Source organism: Cebidichthys violaceus, unplaced genomic scaffold (genome assembly GCF_023349555.1).
Source record: "Cebidichthys violaceus isolate CVI_PGR_0920_01 unplaced genomic scaffold, fCebVio1.0.p SCAF_26, whole genome shotgun sequence".
NCBI lineage: Eukaryota > Metazoa > Chordata > Actinopteri > Perciformes > Stichaeidae > Cebidichthys > Cebidichthys violaceus.
The window spans coordinates 6,295,104-6,315,363 of record NW_027176439.1 but is presented as its reverse complement, the minus strand read 5'-3'; the positions used below and the strand labels follow the sequence as shown (position 1 = coordinate 6,315,363).

General features: G+C 45.5%; 2 protein-coding genes across 6 annotated transcripts; both read left to right on the top strand.

Moving 5' to 3' along the window:
* The first annotated feature begins 17 nt into the window (after positions 1-17).
* Positions 18-15,985, top strand: add2 (adducin 2 (beta)). 5 transcript variants are annotated; one of them, XM_068720891.1, is made up of 15 exons: positions 18-455; positions 4,317-4,513; positions 4,988-5,129; positions 5,583-5,734; positions 6,425-6,505; positions 6,814-6,963; positions 7,232-7,375; positions 7,981-8,079; positions 8,539-8,715; positions 10,804-11,052; positions 12,168-12,284; positions 12,374-12,460; positions 12,549-12,675; positions 14,378-14,411; positions 14,562-14,651. In XM_068720891.1, coding segments are annotated over exons 2-15 (1,707 nt in total). In that variant the 5' UTR covers positions 18-455; positions 4,317-4,366; the 3' UTR covers positions 14,563-14,651. The 5 variants fall into 5 exon arrangements, with proteins under 5 accessions (XP_068576992.1, XP_068576991.1, XP_068576988.1 ...); XM_068720887.1 differs by lacking the exon at positions 14,378-14,411 and adding an exon at positions 13,444-13,527 and having other exon boundaries at positions 20-455; positions 14,562-15,985; XM_068720888.1 differs by lacking the exons at positions 18-455; positions 14,378-14,411 and adding exons at positions 500-638; positions 13,444-13,527 and having other exon boundaries at positions 14,562-15,985.
* A 267-nt stretch (positions 15,986-16,252) lies between these two features.
* On the top strand, positions 16,253-19,549 carry snrnp27 (small nuclear ribonucleoprotein 27 (U4/U6.U5)). The gene is made up of 6 exons (XM_068721120.1): positions 16,253-16,440; positions 17,415-17,550; positions 17,899-17,990; positions 18,123-18,202; positions 18,833-18,897; positions 19,244-19,549. Exons 1-6 carry the CDS (start codon positions 16,404-16,406, stop codon positions 19,296-19,298), a joined length of 465 nt encoding a protein of 154 aa, XP_068577221.1. The 5' UTR covers positions 16,253-16,403; the 3' UTR covers positions 19,299-19,549.
* Positions 19,550-20,260: the final 711 nt, after the last annotated feature.

The window sequence follows — 20,260 nt, the reverse complement described above, 5'->3', positions numbered from 1 at the left end:
AGGCTGTTCTCCATCAGGACGGAAGGGGGCGCCTCTCTTAAAGGACACATCTAGTCCGTGTTGAACAGGGCCTAGCTACCTAAACAGCGTGTCAGGAGCCAGCATTAGACACCCTCCAGGGCTGCACTAGGCTTTACTAACAGCAGCGAAGTGCTTTGCTCAAAGGTGCGTCCCCACTGCAGCTGTGTGAGCGGGAGCCCTCGGGTGTCACACCGTGGACAGGCGTGGCAGTGGGCTGGTCCGGGCGCACCGAGCGATGACAAACATCAGGGTCCACTGGCTTGGTATCAGCTGAGGCCCTGAAACAGTCTGACAAAGGATCCCTGGTGCCGCATCCCACTTCAGTGACAGATTGATTACAATTACCCACAGCTGCTGCTTTCTGAGGACGCGGCTCCGCGCCGTGGGTGTGCCGCACCCGCAAAAGACGACTCCGTCCTGAAGGATGCACTGAGGTGAGTGAGCCGCCCGCAATCATTTGCGTTTAGTCGTGTCGGAACAAGGCGCTCGTAGTTAAACGGTCCGGGGCGTAGAAACCTACGAGGTCCTCCCTGACGCGCGTGTGCGCCCATAGCATCCGTCCCTGCCTGATGTTTACCGTGGTGTCGGTAGTGTGCGGCGCATCCCGCTCCCTCCCGGTAATATATCGCACTATGCGCTTGTATGACGTTATTAATGGCTTAATTACTGGGCGCACAGCACCCTCTCCATGTTTGCCATGCCTTCTGTTTCTTCATTGTGCTCTGCAGGAGAAGGCCCGTGACGGAGATCTCGTGTGTGTGTGTGTGCGTGTGCGTGTGTGTGCGTGTGCGAGTCTGTGACGGCAGTGCGTTAGAAAAGCACCGTCTAATCTGGCTCATTAGCGTGATGTTTGTTATTGTGCAGAAGCTCTGTGTGTGTGTGTGTGTGTGTGTGTGTGTGTGTGTGTTTTCCGGACAGTGTCGGGATGAACATGCGGGACGCTATGAGCTCTTTCGCCCGTTGTGCGTGATGTTGTTTTGTCTTTGCGGAGGAAGAGTCGTGCAGTGTTGAGCTGCGGCTGCATTTTGTGGGAGGCCATTAGCGGATCCTGGTGCTGATGCTGCAGCGCGCGCGAGTGTTGCTAGGCAGCCATGCAGCGCGCGGGCCGTTAGCAGAGGATGATGATGATGATGATAATAATAATAAAAAAGAGCATTAAAATGATGTTGTTCATTCACGTTGAAATATGGAGCTGTAGATACGTAATATGATGCCCTGCACTCACGTGACTATGTGATCGATACGTATGTCCTCCTCTTCCTCCTCTTCCTCCCCCAGTGCGGCTCAGTGTTGTTGAGTGTAGATTGTAATCTCAGCTCAATGGATCCACAGTGGATGGATTCATCCGAGCCACAGTGTAGAAGTTAAAGTCAGTGTTGGTGGAATTAAGTTTCTATTATTGACCCTTCATCTAAACAATGTCACCTATGTTGAATTTCTGAATACATGGATACATATAAACTATTGAAAAAGTCTTGACATACATTATACCAAAATAAAAGGATTTCTGCTGTTTTAAAACACCTTAATATCAAGTTTGTAGTGAGGAAGAGAAGCAGTCGATGATTATGGGATGTCTCTCTGACCTTTCTGAAGCGTTTTGTATATTTTGCTGTTTATTGACGTTGAGGTGGAAGCCAGATGTCCCATAGAGACTATAACTCCTGCACAGTCAGCTGAATGTTCTACCTCTAACCCTTTCATGCGTTTTCATCGTGTGTTTGCAGCTCTTGTAGAAAACACTCAGTCTGCCTGATGTTTAGAATGAATTTATTTTAGGGTTGAATCCAGCAAAGGTTCCCTTGTGAGTCAATAATGTAGTTTAGTAAAGGCTTCTCTTACAGTGTGTTGTTAGGCAGGAACAATTCACCTTTTGACTCGGGAAGAAGCGGGTTTGTTGGAAAGTCGTTGCTTCGTGGTCGGGATCCACTGACGGTCATTATGATTTAATCCCAATGAAAGTGAAGCCAAAGAAAATCAATCAGAGCTACTCGGGTCATCTATACCCATCTGCCTCTGCTGATGGATGTCAGTGCGCTGACGTCAGACAATAGGTGTGTGTGTGTGTGTGTGTGTGTGTGTGTGTGTGTGTGTGTGTGTGTGAGAACATAATGTACATCAAACCTAACAAATGGATGCTCTCCTTCACCTCTTTTTACAGTGCAGATTAAGCCACAGACCTCCGAGTATCTCGCAGCAAAGCATTTGTTTATGTTCGCAGCGAATAGTATTTGTTAAACTGATCATAACAGAAATGCTTCTTTTGCTGTTTGATAAGAACGCAGCTATAGAAGAGGAGAGACTGAAAGCTTTCCTTCTTCCTGGGATTCAGTGAAACAAGTGTGAGGAGATGATGCAGCATCATCAGCATCACAGTGCGACTACAGATGAGAGGGAGAGGGAGTGATGTTGGGCCAGGGAAAACATTTTTCAATAAAAATGATCTTAAAATGGTCATTCCCTCTAATACTGCAATTGCAATATTGGTCAAAGTGAATAGATTTGTTTTCCACCATTTCTTTCAGCCCGAGCCAGGTCTGTAAGCGTCCCCTCAGTCATTAGGGGGGGTCCCCTGAGAGAGGAGGCTTTATGTCTGCTGCCTGACAGCAGCTGGGCCCTCCACCCCAGAGAGAGACTCAGGATCAGCCTCACATTCAGGCTTTTACACAATGACTGCTGCTTATTATTTTAACATCAGCGACGTTGTTTAAAACATCTTCCTGGATACGTTTGACTGAAGATATAAATATCTGTGATGTGCATCAAATCAAACAACTCGCCATCAAATCGCAGTGAAAACACCATTTATTGGGAGAGTAAACACCTTCGTGGTGTCAGTGAGTTGAACAGAGCAGCTCCTCCTTTATGATCATCACAAGACAACACAATGAATGTCAGTGTGTGATGGAGTTTAGTTAATCCTGTAGTGAAGGGCTGATGTGGCGTTTCAGTGCAGCAGCCTGGCTGCGTTAAAAGTGCACAGTTTATCCAGAAGCTCCATTAAAGGTTTAGTCTTCTGTCAGAATTTCTATTTTTGCAAAGCAATGCGATTAATAAAAAGCACATGGATCTGATGGAAGTTGTTTTTGTGGCGTTAGAGTGAGCGAGGACCTTAAACGCTTGAGACACGAGGGACGGGATGGACGACTCGTGTGATTACAGATTCACAGATAGTTCTGTTACAGTTCTTCAACTTCAGCAACGAATTGAGTCACTCAGTGAGAAGCACTGGAGAGAGAGAGGGTGTGGTGTGTCTGGGGCCTTATCTGCTCCCTGCAGGTGTGTGTGTGTGTGTGTGTGTGTGTGTGTGTGTGTGTGTGTGTGTGTGTGTGTGTGTGTGTGTGTGTGTGTGTGTGTGTGTGTGTGTGTGTGTGTGTGTGTGTGTGTGTGTGTGTGTGTGTGTGTGTGTGTGTGTGTGTGTGAATCGGGGAGTGGCTGGCCAGCTCTTCTCTGAAGATCCTTACGGTAACTCTTTACTCGTTCTCCGGTTACGGCGCCGTATCACTAGCTCACTTCCTGTTGGTGGTTGTGACGCTGCTGCATGTGAGCTCTGCTAATGCTGCATTTTTCTGTAGCGCTGCACTTCCACCGGCCAGTGCCCCGAGGAATACAGCATCCTTAATGTGAGGGTAGGTTTTTCATCTTAATGCTGCCATTTTAACAATACTAAGACGTCCAGGCTGGAGGTGCACTCAAAGACTGTGCAGGAAACGCTGTTTTCATTGTAATGCACGATGCAAACGGATTGGCATGGGTCTGAATTGTACACAAGTGAGAATATTGATTGATCTGACTTTGCCGGATCTCTTCATAGCTGGGGCTGATGAAGCAGCGCTTTAGTGCACTCCTAGAAGCAGCCAGATTAAACAGTTTACTGAGTTTCTTAGAACACGCCAGCAATGACTTTCATCTGAACAGGGTTGTGGCTGCTGCTTTAGCAGCATTTGACTCGCATAATTTGAATAGTTTTACTTGTGTAACCTTTTTGTAATGTCTTAAGATGTAATGTAAGACTGCTCTCTGGCTGAATTCACTGTGTTTTGTCTCATCGGTATCTCTGACCTGGAAGTTAAAGAAAGTTGTCACTCGATGAAGTGAATTAGGGAGATAGCTCAAGGAGTGGGGATCACACACACACACACACACACACACACACACACACACACACACACACACACACACACACACACACACACACACACACACTTGCACATGGTAGATTACTTTGAACTCCTGTGTTCATGTATTTCTCTAAAAAGTTCAACATCTATACTATTGGAACTCTTTCTTTACAGTCGTCCCCACCCACTCCTGGCTGTAAGACACCCACCGCGATACGTAGAAGATGAGCAAGTCCCCCACCCCCAAAGGCACCCCGGTGCAGCGCAGCCCCAGTGATGGGGTCCCCGAGGGTCTCCTGTCTCCTCAGCACTCCACACCCAGCTCCGGACCCCAGCATAAGAAACACATCTCCAGCCTCCTTCAGAGTCCGGTGAGATGGTTGTCTGTGTGTGTGTGTGTGTGTCTCAGTCTTTTTCCTTCTCCGTCTCCTCTCCTCTAGAGGACTTTATCTCCTCACATCACAATAAATCTGTTCTCCAATGCAACTTGACAGCTTGGGCTGCAGCTGCTTCTACATATGTGTGGGAGGCTGCGTGACGCTGACGAGGAGAGGGTGACCATGAAGTGAAAGAGTGACTCATTAAATATGTCTACTCGCCCCTGTGGTGTAGGACTGTGTTCAAAGGCCCCGTGAATTTGTACCTGATGATGGCAAAGTTGTTCTTTGGGGGGGGGGGGGAAATTAGACAAAACCAGAAATGTTCAACTCCTACACATTGAGTATTATTATGAAATGGACATGATTTATGATGTGTGGTCTGTGTATGCGTGTTTAAATCTCTGTGTGTGTGTGTGTGTGTGTGTGTGTGTGTGTGTGTGTGTGTGTGTGTGTGTGTGTGTGTAGTCATTCAGGGAGGAGCTGGATGTGCTGATCCAGGAACAGATGAAGAAGGGCGGCAGCTCATCCAACCTGTGGGCGCTGAGACAGCTGGCTGATTTCATGGCCTCTCATGGCTCCCCGGCCGCGCTGCCCGTCTCCCCCTCCAGTACGTGCTGAACTCTTTTAAACAGCTCTTGATTGTGAACCTAAAAGTTCCTCTGTGAGAAGATCTATCGCAGCGCCACCGAAGATTATATCATGGTTATGAATACAACCAGTGCATTACACACAGAAACTGTGATTATGATTCATGAAGAATAAGTGCTGAGAGAGTAGATGAACTGACGGTGTTTAGCAGAGAGAAAGGTGTCACGATGTGTTTGTGTAATTCTTTCGTTAGCGTTAAAGGTCTTGAACACCCACACAGGTGTTTTCAACTACTCTGGCTAATTAGACCTCAGGTCAGCCTGTCTGCTGCAGGGGATGATGTGAGGTCACCAAAGTCCACGTGCTCATAATCGATGCCATCTTCCTGATGTTGAAATGTTTACATGTCTGCACACCGTCATCGTTGCGGCGCTCTCTCACTCTGTCTGCTGCTCTGCTGCTCCTTCCACAGACATGATGATGGTGACGCCCATCAATGACCTGCAGAGCTGGGACCCCGGCAGCATGGTGAAGGGGGAGAGGTTGATGCGCTGCAAGCTGGCCAGTGTCCATCGCCTGTTTGACCTGTACGGCTGGGCCCAGATCAGCCGCACCTGTCTCACTGTTAGTTCCACCACCTCTTCACGTTACATTCCTGACTTAGACGGTGCAGTATGCTTTCAACTGGGACAATTGCTCATATATATATATATATATATATATATATATATATATATATAGTATGTATTAAAAGAATACATAAAATACTCACCCCGTGTTTCCTTGAATTCTTGAAGAAAGCTTTGTTGTTCTTGCATGCCTCCACAGTGAACGAAGAATCCACAAACAGACAGAAGTCTTGATTAACTGAAGTAAATGGAGGCAGCGTTTACAAGCTCTGACCGTATAATCCAGGTCTCATTTATCCAGTGGAATGCTCACACATCTCCACAACCTGACTATTTAAAACACTTTAAACTGCGTCACGCAGACGCTACTCTTTCCAGCGAGTCCAAGTTGTTTTAAATTGTACGGTGTTATAGACGCATGTGTTTGGGAAGTACAGAGTGTACGACCGGATAAACCAGACTTTGATTATACGGCACGAGTCTTAGCTGGTGTTAAAGCTGGCGGCCTCCATTTACTTCAGGCCATCACGACTTTTCTCTGTTCTTTGATTCTGTGTTCCCCGTAGAGTCGGGCCAGATAAACACAGAGTTCAAGGTAACGCAGGGTGAGTGATGGATGTACACATGATCAGTAGCTTCACGTCCATCGTCTGTCTTCACTAATGCTCCTCTTCCTCCCTGACAGCTGCGCGTTAGTAAAGAACAGGAACACTTCCTGGTGCTTCCAGACGGCCTGGCCTACAGTGAGGTGACTGGATCCAGTCTGGTGAGTGAGACTAACCACAACCACGATCCAGGTCCCACATACACACTCAGTGGCCACTTTATTAGCTACACCTGTACAGGCTAGTGCAATTCAACGCAACTGAGGTCATAGGGTTGGTGTTGTACTGGACTACATTAAAATGAGAGGTGTTTTTATTAGAAACACCTAATGCGGTTCAGTACAACACCATCATAGTGTGATGCGTGTACCTAATAAAGTGGCCACTGAGCGTACGTTGACATGGCTGTTTATGGAAAAGCATTCAGCCCTGATTCTACTGATATGCTTCTTTTTAATGTGGCGTCCAGGTAAAGGTGAATGTCCTGGGTGAGATGGTGGAGAGGGGCAGCACCAACCTGGGCGTGGACTCTGAGAAGTTCAGCCTGCACTCCGCCATCTACTCGGCCCGGCCAGACATCCGCTGCCTGCTTCACCTCCACACGCCGGCCACGGCTGCGGTGAGTCATCCTGGGAGTCCTGTTCAGAGGAGACACCGTCACACTCTCGCTGTTCACCTCCAGCTACACATGGATGAATGGGACGTAGTGATAGTACTCTTAAGATACTTCATATGTTAGTGTTAGGTATCAGCGTTTGCAGCGTCATCTTAACATATTATATCATTGTTCAGCATGGATTTGCTCGTGACGCATATTGTGACGTCCGCACTGTGAATATGAGTTTCATGAACCTTTGCTGCCGCAACTGACGTCCAACCGTCTCCAGGTTTCAGCAATGAAGTGCGGCCTCCTGCCGCTATCCCACGAGGCTCTGCTGGTCGGTGATGTGGCTTATTACGACTACAACGGGGTCATGGAGGAGGAGGAGGACAGGGTGGAGCTGCAGAAGAGCCTGGGTCCGACCTGTAAGGTGAGCCAACCACCAGAGAAAAGACACAGGCCTATCACTGGGCGTATCGCTGGGAGTATCGCTGGGCGTATCACTGGGTCTATCACTGGGCGTATCACTGGGTCTATCACTGGGCGTATCACTGGGCGTATCACTGGGCGTATCACTGGGTCTATCGCTGGGCGTATCGCTGGGCGTATCGCTGGGCGTATCGCTGGGCGTATCGCTGGGCGTATCACTGGGCGTATCACTGGGCGTATCACTGGGTCTATCACTGGGTCTATCACTGGGTCTATCACTGGGCGTATCACTGGGCGTATCACTGGGTCTATCACCGGGCGTATCACTGGGCGTATCGCTGGGCGTATCACTCCCTGGTTGAGCGGCCGCTGCTCCTGTGCGTCCCACATTCAGCTCTCTGAATGAATGAACAAAAGGTGATGCGGTCTTCTCCTGGATTAATTACTGAAGCTGTTGCTTCTGCTCCTGGGCTCGACTTTGGGAGTTGGTCTTGGTGTGCTTCCTCATTCTACAGGGACATTTCTCAATAACCTGCAGCTGTTTTAAAATAGAAATAATGAGGGCGGTTTTCATCGCTGTGTAAATGTTGACGTCATGATGTGTAGGTTCTGGTGCTGAGGAATCACGGCATCGTGGCTCTGGGGGAGTCTGTGGAGGAGGCTTTCTACTCCATCTACCACATCCAGGCTGCCTGCGAGATCCAGGTAGAGACACACACACACACACACACACACACACACACACACACACACACACACACACACACACACACACACACACACACACACACACACACACACACACACACACACACTATAGTGACTAACAGCTGATGCACTGGAGACAAAGTGCTGCCACTGCATGTACGTATGTGGGAGTGTGAGAGTGTGTAGATGCACCAGTTTGACTCTTGGTGCTGTTTCACTGTAGTTGAGCCAGCAGCTCTGCACTGCAGCATAATACACTAGAGAAGTGTTGCATGCCAAAGAGACCCTGCAGCAATCCTACAGGACCAACAGTGGCTGTAGGAAGCACACATGTGACCGTGAGGTCATTGATCCTTCACATTCATGGAGCTTGATGTGTTGAATTCAACATGTGTGCTCGGTCACTTTGAGAAGCTGCAGCTTGTTCTAAATCCGTTTTTTGTTTTGTTTTTCCAGGTGTCAGCTCTGTGCTGTGCCGGCGGTGAACATAACTTGATTCTACTGGACCGGACCACCCATAAACCCAACGTAGCCGGTACCGTGGGCTGGGCTGGCTCCACCTTTGGCCCCCTGCACAAGAGCCGCATCGGGGAGCACGAGTTTGAGGCCCTCATGAGAACCCTGGATAACTTGGTAGGCAGCAGTGAAACGAAACAGAAGCAGGTGGACAGCCATGATTTAGATCTTGTTAAAGGGCCACTCCACCAAACGTGACGCGTGAAGGTCTGTAGAGCACTCTACAGCTCATGGACAGTTCTATGTGATGTCTTCTGTGGCTCATGAGGGAGTTCAGGGAAATCACTTCAAGGGACCGGGGTTAGAGGACACTTCAGTCCAATACCCAGGCCAGATGAAGTGGGGGGCTTTTAATGATTGCGAGGGGCCATATAAAAACATAAATATCTGTTTCAAAATCAAAGAACACAGTTATTAATCAGAGCACTCATTTAAGAATAGAACGCCATAAGAGTGTGAGATATTTTTTTGAACAATTCTGTCAAAATCAGCATAGAAACCAAGCTCTCTCTGTCTCTCTCTCTCTCTCTCTCTCTCTCTCTCTCTCTCTCTCTCTCTCTCTCTCTCTCTCTCTCTCTCTACAACCACGAAAAACAAACAGAACTAATGAACTGTAATCTGTCTGTCTGGTGATTTCCTCCGCTCCGTTTCAGTTCTACGCTCCCCGGCCCGTAAACACAACAACCAGTGCTGTCCGTGGTGCTGAAATAACAGAGAAACGATTGTCACGTGTAGCCTGGCAAAAAAACGTTGTTTTTGCTATTTTTATACAGAAACATACATTTTAAAAAGAGGTCTGACTCCACACCTTTTGATTTAAGCACAAGTTTTGAGAAAACAACACAGCTACAATTCAGGCTTTTACTCATGACAGTGTTATATCAGGCCAACTGTCCCCTTCTGCGTCTAGGGATGTACTGATCCGACTTGTTCAGTCCCGATACTGATACCTGGGCTTTAGGTATCAGCCAATACAGACACCCGATCTGATGCCAGTGTTAAATGAATTAGCTGTAGACCTCACTGTTTTATGTGTAAGGTTGACTGAAACATTCCTACATTTGTAAAACAAGATGTAACAAATACATACATAGATATACATGTACGGAAGTGTTGTTCATTAATAAAAATAATAAATTGTGCACCAGCAACCTCTTAAATAATCCTACGTATTACAGTTCAGGTATCCAGCTGTTTGAGTCAGTACCGGTGCATTCCTACCCTTTAACCAGACAAGGGATACCGGTTGTGCAGCAGTGCAACACTAGTCTGCTAGAGTAGCCCTTTATAAGATGACCTTGAATTGAAGGGATGGAACGCTAAAAGGTTTTACTTACCTTGATGTGTGTGGGAGGTTTGCTGATCCACAGCAGGTCTGTCAGCTCTTCATCTAACCAGCTCTTCTTTAACCACTCCTTCTGTGTAATATTTAAAAAAACGACAAAGAAAACGATGGCTATTGTGTTATATGATCAATGCACAGTATTTTAACCCTCTCACGACCGCCATGAGTAGTCTGACGACACGAATACCGTCTTTTGTTCATCATGTAACTGCAGCATAAGCGCTGTGATGACTGTTCCTCCGTTTCCTGTAGCTGCTCCACAACACAAGCATAAAAGCCTTCCTGTGGTTTGCTGATGGACAACTATCGATGTATAGAAGCAGCATAAAATGTTCAGTTTGCATCAGCAATAACTGAACAGCAACTACAAACCACAGATTCTTTATTACAGCGAGCGATCAGTTAGCCTAGCTTAGCATAAAGACTGGAAACGGGGGGGAAACAGCTAGCCTTGCTGTCTGAAGGGAACAAAATCCACTTTCAAGCTCCTCTAGATCTCATTAAGACTGGGTTGCACCAACATGGATTTACTTTAAACCAGACAAAATCATGTTTTAACTTCATATCATGTTGCACCAAACTTTAAAACTACCTTCAAATTTAAGGTTATATATATATGGCCAAATATACAGTATATATATCTCGTTGCAAGAAAGCCAATAAGCGTATTTCCCAAAATCGTTTGCTCTTAGAGCAATGACACAGCAGGTCTGGCTCTGATCCAATCAGGACTGAAATATTGCAAGTCGGTGCTGTTCTCCTGATTGATTGCAGCAGATCATTGGGAAGGTGGCTGCTTTCTGCAGCGTTCTGTCAGCCCCGCGGTGCGTTGAAGCTTCCCTCTTCTGTTGCTGTTTCAGGGCTACCGTACCGGCTACGCCTACCGCTTCCCCGTGCTGCTGGAGCGGTCGCGGACACGGAGGGAGGTGGAGGTGCCCGCGACCGCCACGGCTTTCCACCAGTTTGACGACGACGGAGTCCACCCGGCTCTGAGGCAGCACCCTTTCGCTCAGCGCCAGCAGCAGGAGAGGACTCGATGGCTCAACACCCCCAACTCCTACCAGAAAGTCAGCCAGGAGCAAGCCAGCCCGGGACACCAGCGCACCACTGTGAGGCTCTGGGAATCAATACTTTGTATTCATTGAAGCAATCACACTCTAGAAGGAGTTCAGGAACCCTTGCAGAATCCACAGCATTGTGCAGACTCTGCTACATTGTGACCATTGTCTAATGTTTGCTGCTCAGAGAGGGAGGTAGTGATATGTAGGTTTAAAACAATCTGGAGGGCAGAGAGATCAGAACAAAGAGTGAGCATGAAGTGAGCAGTGAGGAGGGAAGGAGCCTTGAAGCTGGTGCCTTTAAGATGATGACAAGGAGGTAACGGTTACCTCACCATCTATCTGATGATGTCAAGAGAAATATGTGGTGTGCCTTTAAGCAGGGGTACTGTACCCAGCTCTTCAGCACACAGATGCTGTTTGTATCTCTCCGACCCTGAGAGGAAAGATGGAGCAGAGCTGCAGTGATGAGTTGTTCAGAGTCAAAAACAACATGAGGTTGATTGTCTTACACCAGTGGGAGGAGCTTGGCTCTCCCTTTCTGCTTCCTCTCCTCCTCGGTCCGTTCCACCCTCCTCTTTCTCCTCTCTGCATTGCAGAGGAAAGCTGCTGCCCTGTGAGGACTGCTGCAGTGCAGAGTCTTCCCTCTGGTGGACGAACATCCACATTATCAAAGCTGCTTCATTAAAACGTGATAGAGGACTGTTTTAATAAGGAAGGCACTAAATGACACACGCGGTGCGAGATCCTTATTCAATCATAAACTGCTTATTTTTCTTCTGAAGTTTGGTATTTTTAGTTACTTATTTTTTCAAATATTAAAACAAAACAAAAAGATAAAAAAATGACATAACATCCTGACCTAACGTTGAGGTTAAAGACAGATACATATTTTAAAATATCTGAAAGAAAAGAACAAGAAATACCAGAAATAAAAACAAATATTTGTCCTCCTCTCATACATTGTATCATACCTCATTTACATAGTTATATACTCCATCAAGAGGAGTTTTTAAAGATGAGTATTAAAAAGCAGAATTGAGGCAAGGCTGCTTAGTGAGGCAGGTTCTGTAGACTGACTACACAGAAACACATCTGGTGTGATAACCAGGGTTCTGATCGGTGGATTGTGAGACATGTGTTGATGTTGGCTGTCCTTCCTTTAGTGGTTGAAGTCAGAAGAGGTGACTCAAGCCGGCAGCACAGCCATCAAGATGGAGAACCAAAACCAGTTTGTGCCTCTTTTCACCAACCCTCGAGAGGTGATTGAGACACGAAACAAGGTAACCTCTTGCTTTTGGCCTTTTCCGTCTCCCACGATTCCTATGTTTGTAGTCTGCATAGTGTCACGTGAGTCACAAATGTTCCTCAGATCCGACAGCAGAATCGTCAGGACATGAAGACGGCAGGACCGCAGTCTCAAGTCCTCGCCGGTGTCATAACCGTCGACAGCCCTCCGGTAAACTGCTTGTGTAACTTCTGACCTTTTCACTCTCTGCGTCCTCCTCTTCATCTGCTGCATTACAAGTCGTGATTTTGTCTCTCAGTCTCCAGTCAGCCCACCTAACGTCCCACCGGAGCCAGAACCTCCCAACCCCTTCAACCAGCTGACGGACCAGGAGCTGGAGGAGTACCGCAAGGAGGTGCAGAAGAAACAGGATGGAGGGACCAATGGTACGATTCGTTCAGATAGACTCAGCTGACTAAATGAACTCTATTCAGAAGTCATTGTCCTCAATCCATGTCTCTTCATTCGTAGGTGTAGTGCTACATTTGTCCAAAATGCTATTACTTAGAATTAAGATATTAAACCTTATTTCCATATACTTTATATGGCTAATATGAAAATATTTAATAATTATGAAGCCGGGGGAGAAGAAAGAAAACTCGATTCACAACAATGTCTCTTCAGAGTCCGGATACTTCATAATATGGTGATTTTTGGGATAAAATCTTTGCTAAATCCAATTGCGAAGTATAATAATAATAATAATTAGTGTTTTTATCTCGAAACATAAGGCTTTATAATCTCAGAGACATTTTTTCTCTTGCATTTTTCATTTTTCTCTTAAATTTTAAATTCTTCAGTTTTCATACTTTTGGCTGTACAGTACAGTACAGACAGCTTATTATACAACCCCTCATCTCCACTGGTGCATGCATCTTCTAACCGCTGTGTGTCACATCTTAACTGACAACATAGACTTTCACTTTCAAGTCAGAATTTCACCTAATGCGCCCTTGAGAAACCTTGATTTTCCGTGTGACTGCCATGTAAACTGTGTTCCCGACACTAACTTCCTGCACAGCTGGACCCTCACCGTCCCTCACTGTGTGTGTGTGTGTGTGTGTGTGTGTGTGTGTGTGTGTGTGTGTGTGTGTGTGTGTGTGTGTGTGTGTCTTTGTGTGTGTGTGTGTCTTTGTGTTTGTTTGTGCAAGTAGGGGAGGAGGTAGCAAATGACAAGGAGTCTCCCCCCGCTACCTCCCCCACAAAGGGCCCTCCGCCCAGCCCCCCTCCTCTCTCAGGTGAGGCCTGACGGAGCGCTGGCCGTCTGCCCTGCTTGCTTTGCATTACAGTCATTTTGTATTTATTTATTTATTTTTCTTTGCACGCTGCGTATCTGACCGGCGGCCTGCTTCAAGTCTCACACGGACTCATGCAAAGCTGCTTCTGCAACTCATGCTTCAAACGCTCACTGCACCTCTCCATCTGCATGCTATACAAACATAGACATTCAAGACGACACTGACGAATGGTAACACAAATCAAACTAAGTTCACTTGACAAAATCTCTTTAACTTTTGACTCTGAATCTGTTTTACATGATTCATTTTAGGCTACAACTTCAAACACAAAAACCGCGCAATTCAAAAGGAGCTAGATAAAGCTAGTTATTCCGTTTATCACTCACCAGCATTATAGTTATAATAGGTCAAAATAACCGGAGGAGCAGGAGAACAAAACCTCCGAACCCACAGCCACCGCTGTGAGGATGGTACCACTGCTGACTCGGCACTGAGGGTTCATATGTTAGATACCTGAAGGTGTAACGTGTTTTAATTTGTGTTTCTCATGAAAGACATGGCAGGAAACGTAAAGCATTCCTAACGATGGCTGTGGTACACTTGGCTCTCACAGTCGGACAGCGTTGCCCTGGAGGCGGCTCAGAGTAACTGCACATGCAGACATTGTTTCTGTTATTATTCTGGTTCCAGTCTGTTGCCTTAGCGGTTTGTGTCTGATTTACGTGTGCCACATTTCAGCCCATCTGTCTCTGTACCTACTGTATCAGCTGTACTCTCTCCCTCTGTCCCTCTGTCTGTCTGTCCCTCTGTCTGTCTGTCTGTTTCTGTGTTGCTCCACACTCATTCACAGGGCACTCCTCTGGTGCTTTGGTCTTGTCTCACTAGTAAGTACAGAGAACGACAACTCTCCTCTCATTAAACAAGCATGTCCATCTGCAGTAATGTGTCTAGCATGTAGCTTTGCAGCTCCGCCCAACGTAAGACTCCGTCCGGTTGCTGAACATTCAATGTTTTGCTTGTCTTTGTCGGAGCAGAAGAGGCAAAGAGCGACTCTCCAGCCATACAGAACGGAGGCGAAGAAGAGAAGCAGACGACGGAGGAACTGGAGAAAGGGATGAAGGCTCTTTCAACCAACGACACCTCCTCCCCACCCGCCGCCCCGCCCCCCAAGCCACAAGGCGGCACCCCGGAGGGCTCGCCCTCCAAGTCCCCCACCAAGAAGAAAAAGAAGTTCAAGCCGCCATCGTTCCTGAAAAAGAGCAAGAAGCAAAAGGAGAAGGCCGAGACCTGAGGCGTCCAGACACACCTGACCTTGGTGAAATACGACTGTGAAACATGTCTTAGTGTGTGACGGAGTAGCAGATGATTTATCAGATGTATTCAAACACAGTCGGTTAAGATGTCATTCACAGACACTACAGGTGTACTAAATTGACTTTCAAACACTTTACTGTAACACTGGTACTCACTGATCTGATCCAAGTAGTGATTCACCTTAGAAAACACTGACGACTAATTTCACAAACTATTTGACCCAGGTCGGATGCCAACCAACATTTTGATGCTTCTTGTCTCTCTCTCTCTCTCTCTCTCTCTCTCTCTCTCTCTCTCTCTCTCTCTCTCTCTCTCTCTCTCTCTCTCTCTCTCTCTCTCTCTCTCACACACACTCGTACTACTTGCATCTTATTTTCACCTGCTGTGCTATCAAACCATTACTTAACTTCACTGTACAGACATTCAAACACCTTCCTTTCTGCGTCTGGGATCACTAGTGTGATCTTGTGCCGCTCAGAATTAATTTTTTTACCTTTTTTTTTTTTGTTTTAATTTTATCTACAGCTTTGCAAGACATGGTGGAAATTGAAGTCCCCTTGAAGTATGCAGCCCTTCTCCACATATAGGCACTTGACATGTGTATATTGACATTCTAATATGTTTCATCTGTTCGTCACCATAGGCATCTTCTAGTCATGACTTTGTTTTAATTATCAGATCGATGTTGCAGGTTTGCTATGTGAACACAGGTGCAGTACGTGTAGAGATATTCTGATAACCACTCGTGTGTAAAACTATCAGCCTATTGACGTTATTACAGCAGGGAAGTACAAGGGAAGAGAACGCAGGGAGAATGTGCTGGCTCGCAACAAAACACAAGTCGCTACCAACGCCTCTATTACCCAAAACAATTTGTTGCTTGCCAATGCAGTGTGAAACCCAGTAATAGAAGATACTAATGGTACTAAACATTCCGATTTTCTCATTTTCTTTTAAATGTACGTGTGCAAAATACCCTCTTAACAGTTGTAATTACTTTCCGTTTTAACCAGTAGCTGTTATCAAAATGCTGATGTGTGATGTTTGCTCATGGTTTTGATTTATTTTATATTAGAATGTATAAGTGAGTGTTGCAAGGTTACCATGTATCAGTCATTAAAGATCAAGTTTGATTTAAAATCAACGGGACATCTATTTCATGTCTTTTTGTACTTTGAAGTCCTTATCAAGGTTCTGTTACTAGCGTATTTATTTTAGCGACTCGTATACAATATTTTTTAAATTAACATAAAACATTTGTTTCTGTATTTACACTTGTTGAAGTACTAAGCAGTAGAGCCATCCCAAGTCCCAGTCAGACCTTTGTGAGGCGCTAATACGCGTCGATGTTGTCAACAGATGTGAAACTGTAACGCTCCTCCGCGCCGCTAGAGGGCGCTCTTCTGCAGGAACGTCACCGGAAGCTCGCGACCAAGAAGCGACAACAAAAGAGCCCCTGACTCTAGGAAGCAGCCATTAATCCGACGAAATTCATATATTTTGCAGCTCAAATTGTGTTGTTTGTACTACTACGTTGATTTCTCATTTTATTTATTGGTAAAATGGGAAGGAGCCGGAGTCGAACTCCTCCTAGACGAGGTAAGAAGATAAACGTGAACTAGCTAATGTAACGTTAGCTAACGTTAGCACTGCGTATGGTCAGCTTTAGCTCCTGGAGCGCAGTTTGTGATTTACACCCGGGGAAGATAACATCCATATGAATACAACAGTTAACCTATTGTCTTTCCTTCATGACTTTACACCGTCACATGTCACTGTCGCCTTCCTGCGTTAACAGACAGTTCTAGATGTTTGCTCATTTCATTGTAGGTTTGATGCGTTTGAAGCTGGTAGTGATATTTGACTGGTTTTGTAGTTGGAATGTTCAACAATTTTTTTTCTTTCTCTATATTAACTGTTTAACAACAGAGCCTGACGAGCTTAACCCTTTTGACCTATAGGCCAATGCATGTGGTGAGATATTGAGTATATTCATCTGTTCAATCAATAAACTCAGATTTATATCCTCTTATCTCAGTTTTGTCTGACTGGTTAATAGCAATGCTAACAGTGAGGGTCTACACATTCGACAGGTTTCATATAATAATTGATCTGGTGTTCAGCACGAGGAGCAACGCACGTGTTACAACTTTCTCAGCCACAAACAGAATACTGGTTGAACTGCACCTCATGAAGCAGGGACTGCATGTAAATCATAAAGGAACATCTGTATCTCACTCGGTAATCAAAAGTTAAATATTGAAGGAAATATAGTGTCTAATTACATCAACAGTATTATATACACCAACACTTGTCGGGCAGTAAGAGTTTCTTCTCTACTAAGCTGTTTAAATCAGTCCCATTGGAATTATTCAGTTGCAGAATTGAATTGTCTTTGGAAAAGAATTCAAAACTCAATTGGACCTGATGACATGTATCAGGTGTGGCCTGTTTCAAACATGCTGCAGCAAAGTGAAGAAGAGAATCCTTAAATTCACTGTGCAGAGGAGAATGTTTTAGACGTGGATGACATTAGGCCCAGTTCTCACGTGATCTGGTTTCCTCCTTCCTAGCAGAGAGAAGGCGTTCCCGCTCAGCTTCCCGGGATCGTGAGAGGAAGCGAAGGGAAAGGGATCGCTCTCGTTCTCGAGATCGGGATCGAGAGCGCCGGAGAAGCCGCTCACGATCTCCTCACAGGAGACGTTCAAGGTGAGTTCACACCTTCTCTCTACTCTTTGCTTTACTTACACACACACACACACACACACACACACACACACACACACACACACACACACACACACACACACACACATAAGTCTGCAGGCATTCCTTTTATGCTATCCTGCTGCAAAAACATGTCCTAAACGGGAAAGTTTTAGGCTGAATATATATATATATGATGAAAGTCATCGTCTTTTCAGAGTTCTTTTTTGCGCTTTTGAGAACAAGCACATGTATCTGCAGGCTTCCTGGACGTACGCACATCATGAACACTATTGTTCACTCTAAGGTGCAGAAGTGTGTGTGACCTCAGTCGTCGTGTTCCCTCTGCAGGTCTCCCCCCCGACGCCATCGCTCCTCCTCCTCCCCCTCTGAGGAGCGCAAAGATTCTAAGGAAAAGTCAGCAAAGCCCATTACAATCTCAGGTATTATTATTATTATTATTATTATTATTATTATTGTTATTATGTCCCTATTTGCTATTTTGACATGAATTCAGGAGTAGATTCAGCTTTTCCTATGCTTATGACATCAATGTTTTTGCCAAAATTTGACAGCGGAAGACATGGAGGGTAAAACAGAAGAGGAAATTGAGATGATGAAACTGATGGGATTCGGTTCCTTTGAGACCAGCAAGGTAATAGAACTAAGGTGTCCTGAGTCTGTGCGCCCACTAGGAGGTGCAGTTTATGTCACATGAAGTTAACTCCACAGCTGAACTGAAGATGGGCATACTGTTGGATTCCACTCATACTTGTTTGGCCTGTTCAGTGTACCAATTCATCCCAGTGGTGCTCTGAATTCCCACAAACGCATGGGGAATGCTTACAGTATCAGAGTAGTTACATCATCGATGGTGTATGCAGCTGCTGCGCAGTAAAGTCCTTCTGCTGGCTTCCCCCTGCCTCATGCAGCAGGCTGGAGATGTTTCACTGTGAAGCAGCTGCAGACCTGTGATGTTGAGTTAGCCACTGAAAACTCCTTTAATAGAAATGTTGGACAAGACTCTGGTACTCTTTTCAGAGCATCAACATGCCTCAACATCACGGAATACATGGGATCACCTCCTTATCTGTATCTGTAACAGACGATTCTAAAGCGTCATGGTTTACCAGCAGTGTGACCCACGTTTAGTCCTTTCTCAGATGTCATTTGAAGTTGAGCAGAGACGACTACATTCTGTTAATAAGCAACATGTTTCTATTTAACTTGACCTGTAATATGTGATGTGATGCATGTGAGAAGCAGTAACGGTGTTTTCAAACAGGGGAGGAAGACTGATGGATCAGTCAATGCGTTTGCTATCAATGTGAGCATGAAGAGGAAATACAGGTACGTCAACCAAACGAGTGTTTTCTGATTGCACAGAATGTCTCTATAGCCACGGACAGCTGCTGAATAGTTTTACGAGTCCTCGTTTCTGTTATGCAGTGAACACTGAAGTTATTGTCTGAACCTCAGTTGTCTGTCAGGTTGCTGAGTTTAAAGCGTCAACTTCTCTGTCCGCTCACTGTGAGCATCATCTGCTGTTATTGTAGCCAATCACCTCTGCAGGTGTTTCTATGCTGAGATCCCGGCTCTCCCATTGGTGCTCGATGATGTAATCTGCAAGTGTTGCGAGGGTAACAGTGATGTAATGTTTTCTTATATATATATATATATTTATATCTTTTTTTAGGCAGTATATGAACAGAAAAGGAGGGTTCAACAGACCACTGGACTTCATTGCCTGAAAGTATCAACGACTGGCTGTGACACCCGAGAAGCTCCGTTCTCCTCTCCGTGGTGGTGGATGATATTGTGCTGTTTCAAACCTGTTTTGTGTTATGCAACAATTGTGTATATACTTTTCTTTTTTTCTTTTTTTAACAAGTTAGTCTCCTACCAATACTCAGCTTTGTCGGAAATTTGACAGGAGTAACGATTTGTGTTCTTCAGCTGTGTGTGTGGAGTTTTATTTGAAATAAAAATTATTTTAAAAATGTGTTGCTGCAGTCCTGATTTATGAAAAATAAGTCAAATAAGTGCAATTCTGCATCTGCCATAATGTGCAGGAACATTGTCGATGTCTTAACGCTGATATTTAACATATGTAAACGTATGAATGTGATGGTAGTATTATGGAGTCTAGAGTAACGGATCATCTAAAGACTGATGTATTTGACCTGTTTATGCATTCTTGTGTGGCTTGCTGGTATGTTTTTTTTTTTTTTTTTGGGTAAGTGTCACCTAATTTAATCTAATTTGATGTTCTCTACAAGCCAATTATCACATCGAGTTGTAAACGAAGTACGTCATCTAGCCCATGTTTTAGTTTAGGTTTGTTTCCTCTGCGTTAAAATGGGCTTCCGTCTCATTTTGAAGCAGTCTGATATGATTCGGGAAAACAGTGGGTGTGCGCCTGCGCAGGTACATTCTTTGTGATTGGAGAAGCAACAGACCAATAACAAGATAACATGTGAATCTGGCCAATAGCTGAACACTAATAAAGACAAACAACACCACGGGAGCCAATCATGGCCATACACCGCGAAGCAGCATGGCAGAGGGGCGTGTCTTCTGTTAGAAGCGGGCGTTGTCACTTTAGCTCGTGGTCGTTGCGGCCAATGGCTGACGAGTTTATCAGAGAGCAACCAATCACGGTCCACGTATGTGTAAAGGCGGAAACTGTGTTCATTTTGGCTCCTGCGCTGTG

Bases quoted from the DNA above. Each gene is read 5' to 3' on its own strand.
- snrnp27 (XM_068721120.1), top strand. From the start codon at position 16,404: ATGGGAAGGAGCCGGAGTCGAACTCCTCCTAGACGAG. The intron at 16,441-17,414 runs GTAAGAAGATAA...CCTCCTTCCTAG, and splicing joins TCGAACTCCTCCTAGACGAG to CAGAGAGAAGGCGTTCCCGC. The intron at 17,991-18,122 runs GTATTATTATTA...AAAATTTGACAG, and splicing joins AAAGCCCATTACAATCTCAG to CGGAAGACATGGAGGGTAAA.
- add2 (XM_068720887.1), top strand. From the start codon at position 4,367: ATGAGCAAGTCCCCCACCCCCAAAGGCACCCCGGTGCAGCGCAGCCCC. The intron at 4,514-4,987 runs GTGAGATGGTTG...GTGTGTGTGTAG, and splicing joins CCAGCCTCCTTCAGAGTCCG to TCATTCAGGGAGGAGCTGGA. The intron at 5,735-6,424 runs GTTAGTTCCACC...CCTCCCTGACAG, and splicing joins TCAGCCGCACCTGTCTCACT to CTGCGCGTTAGTAAAGAACA.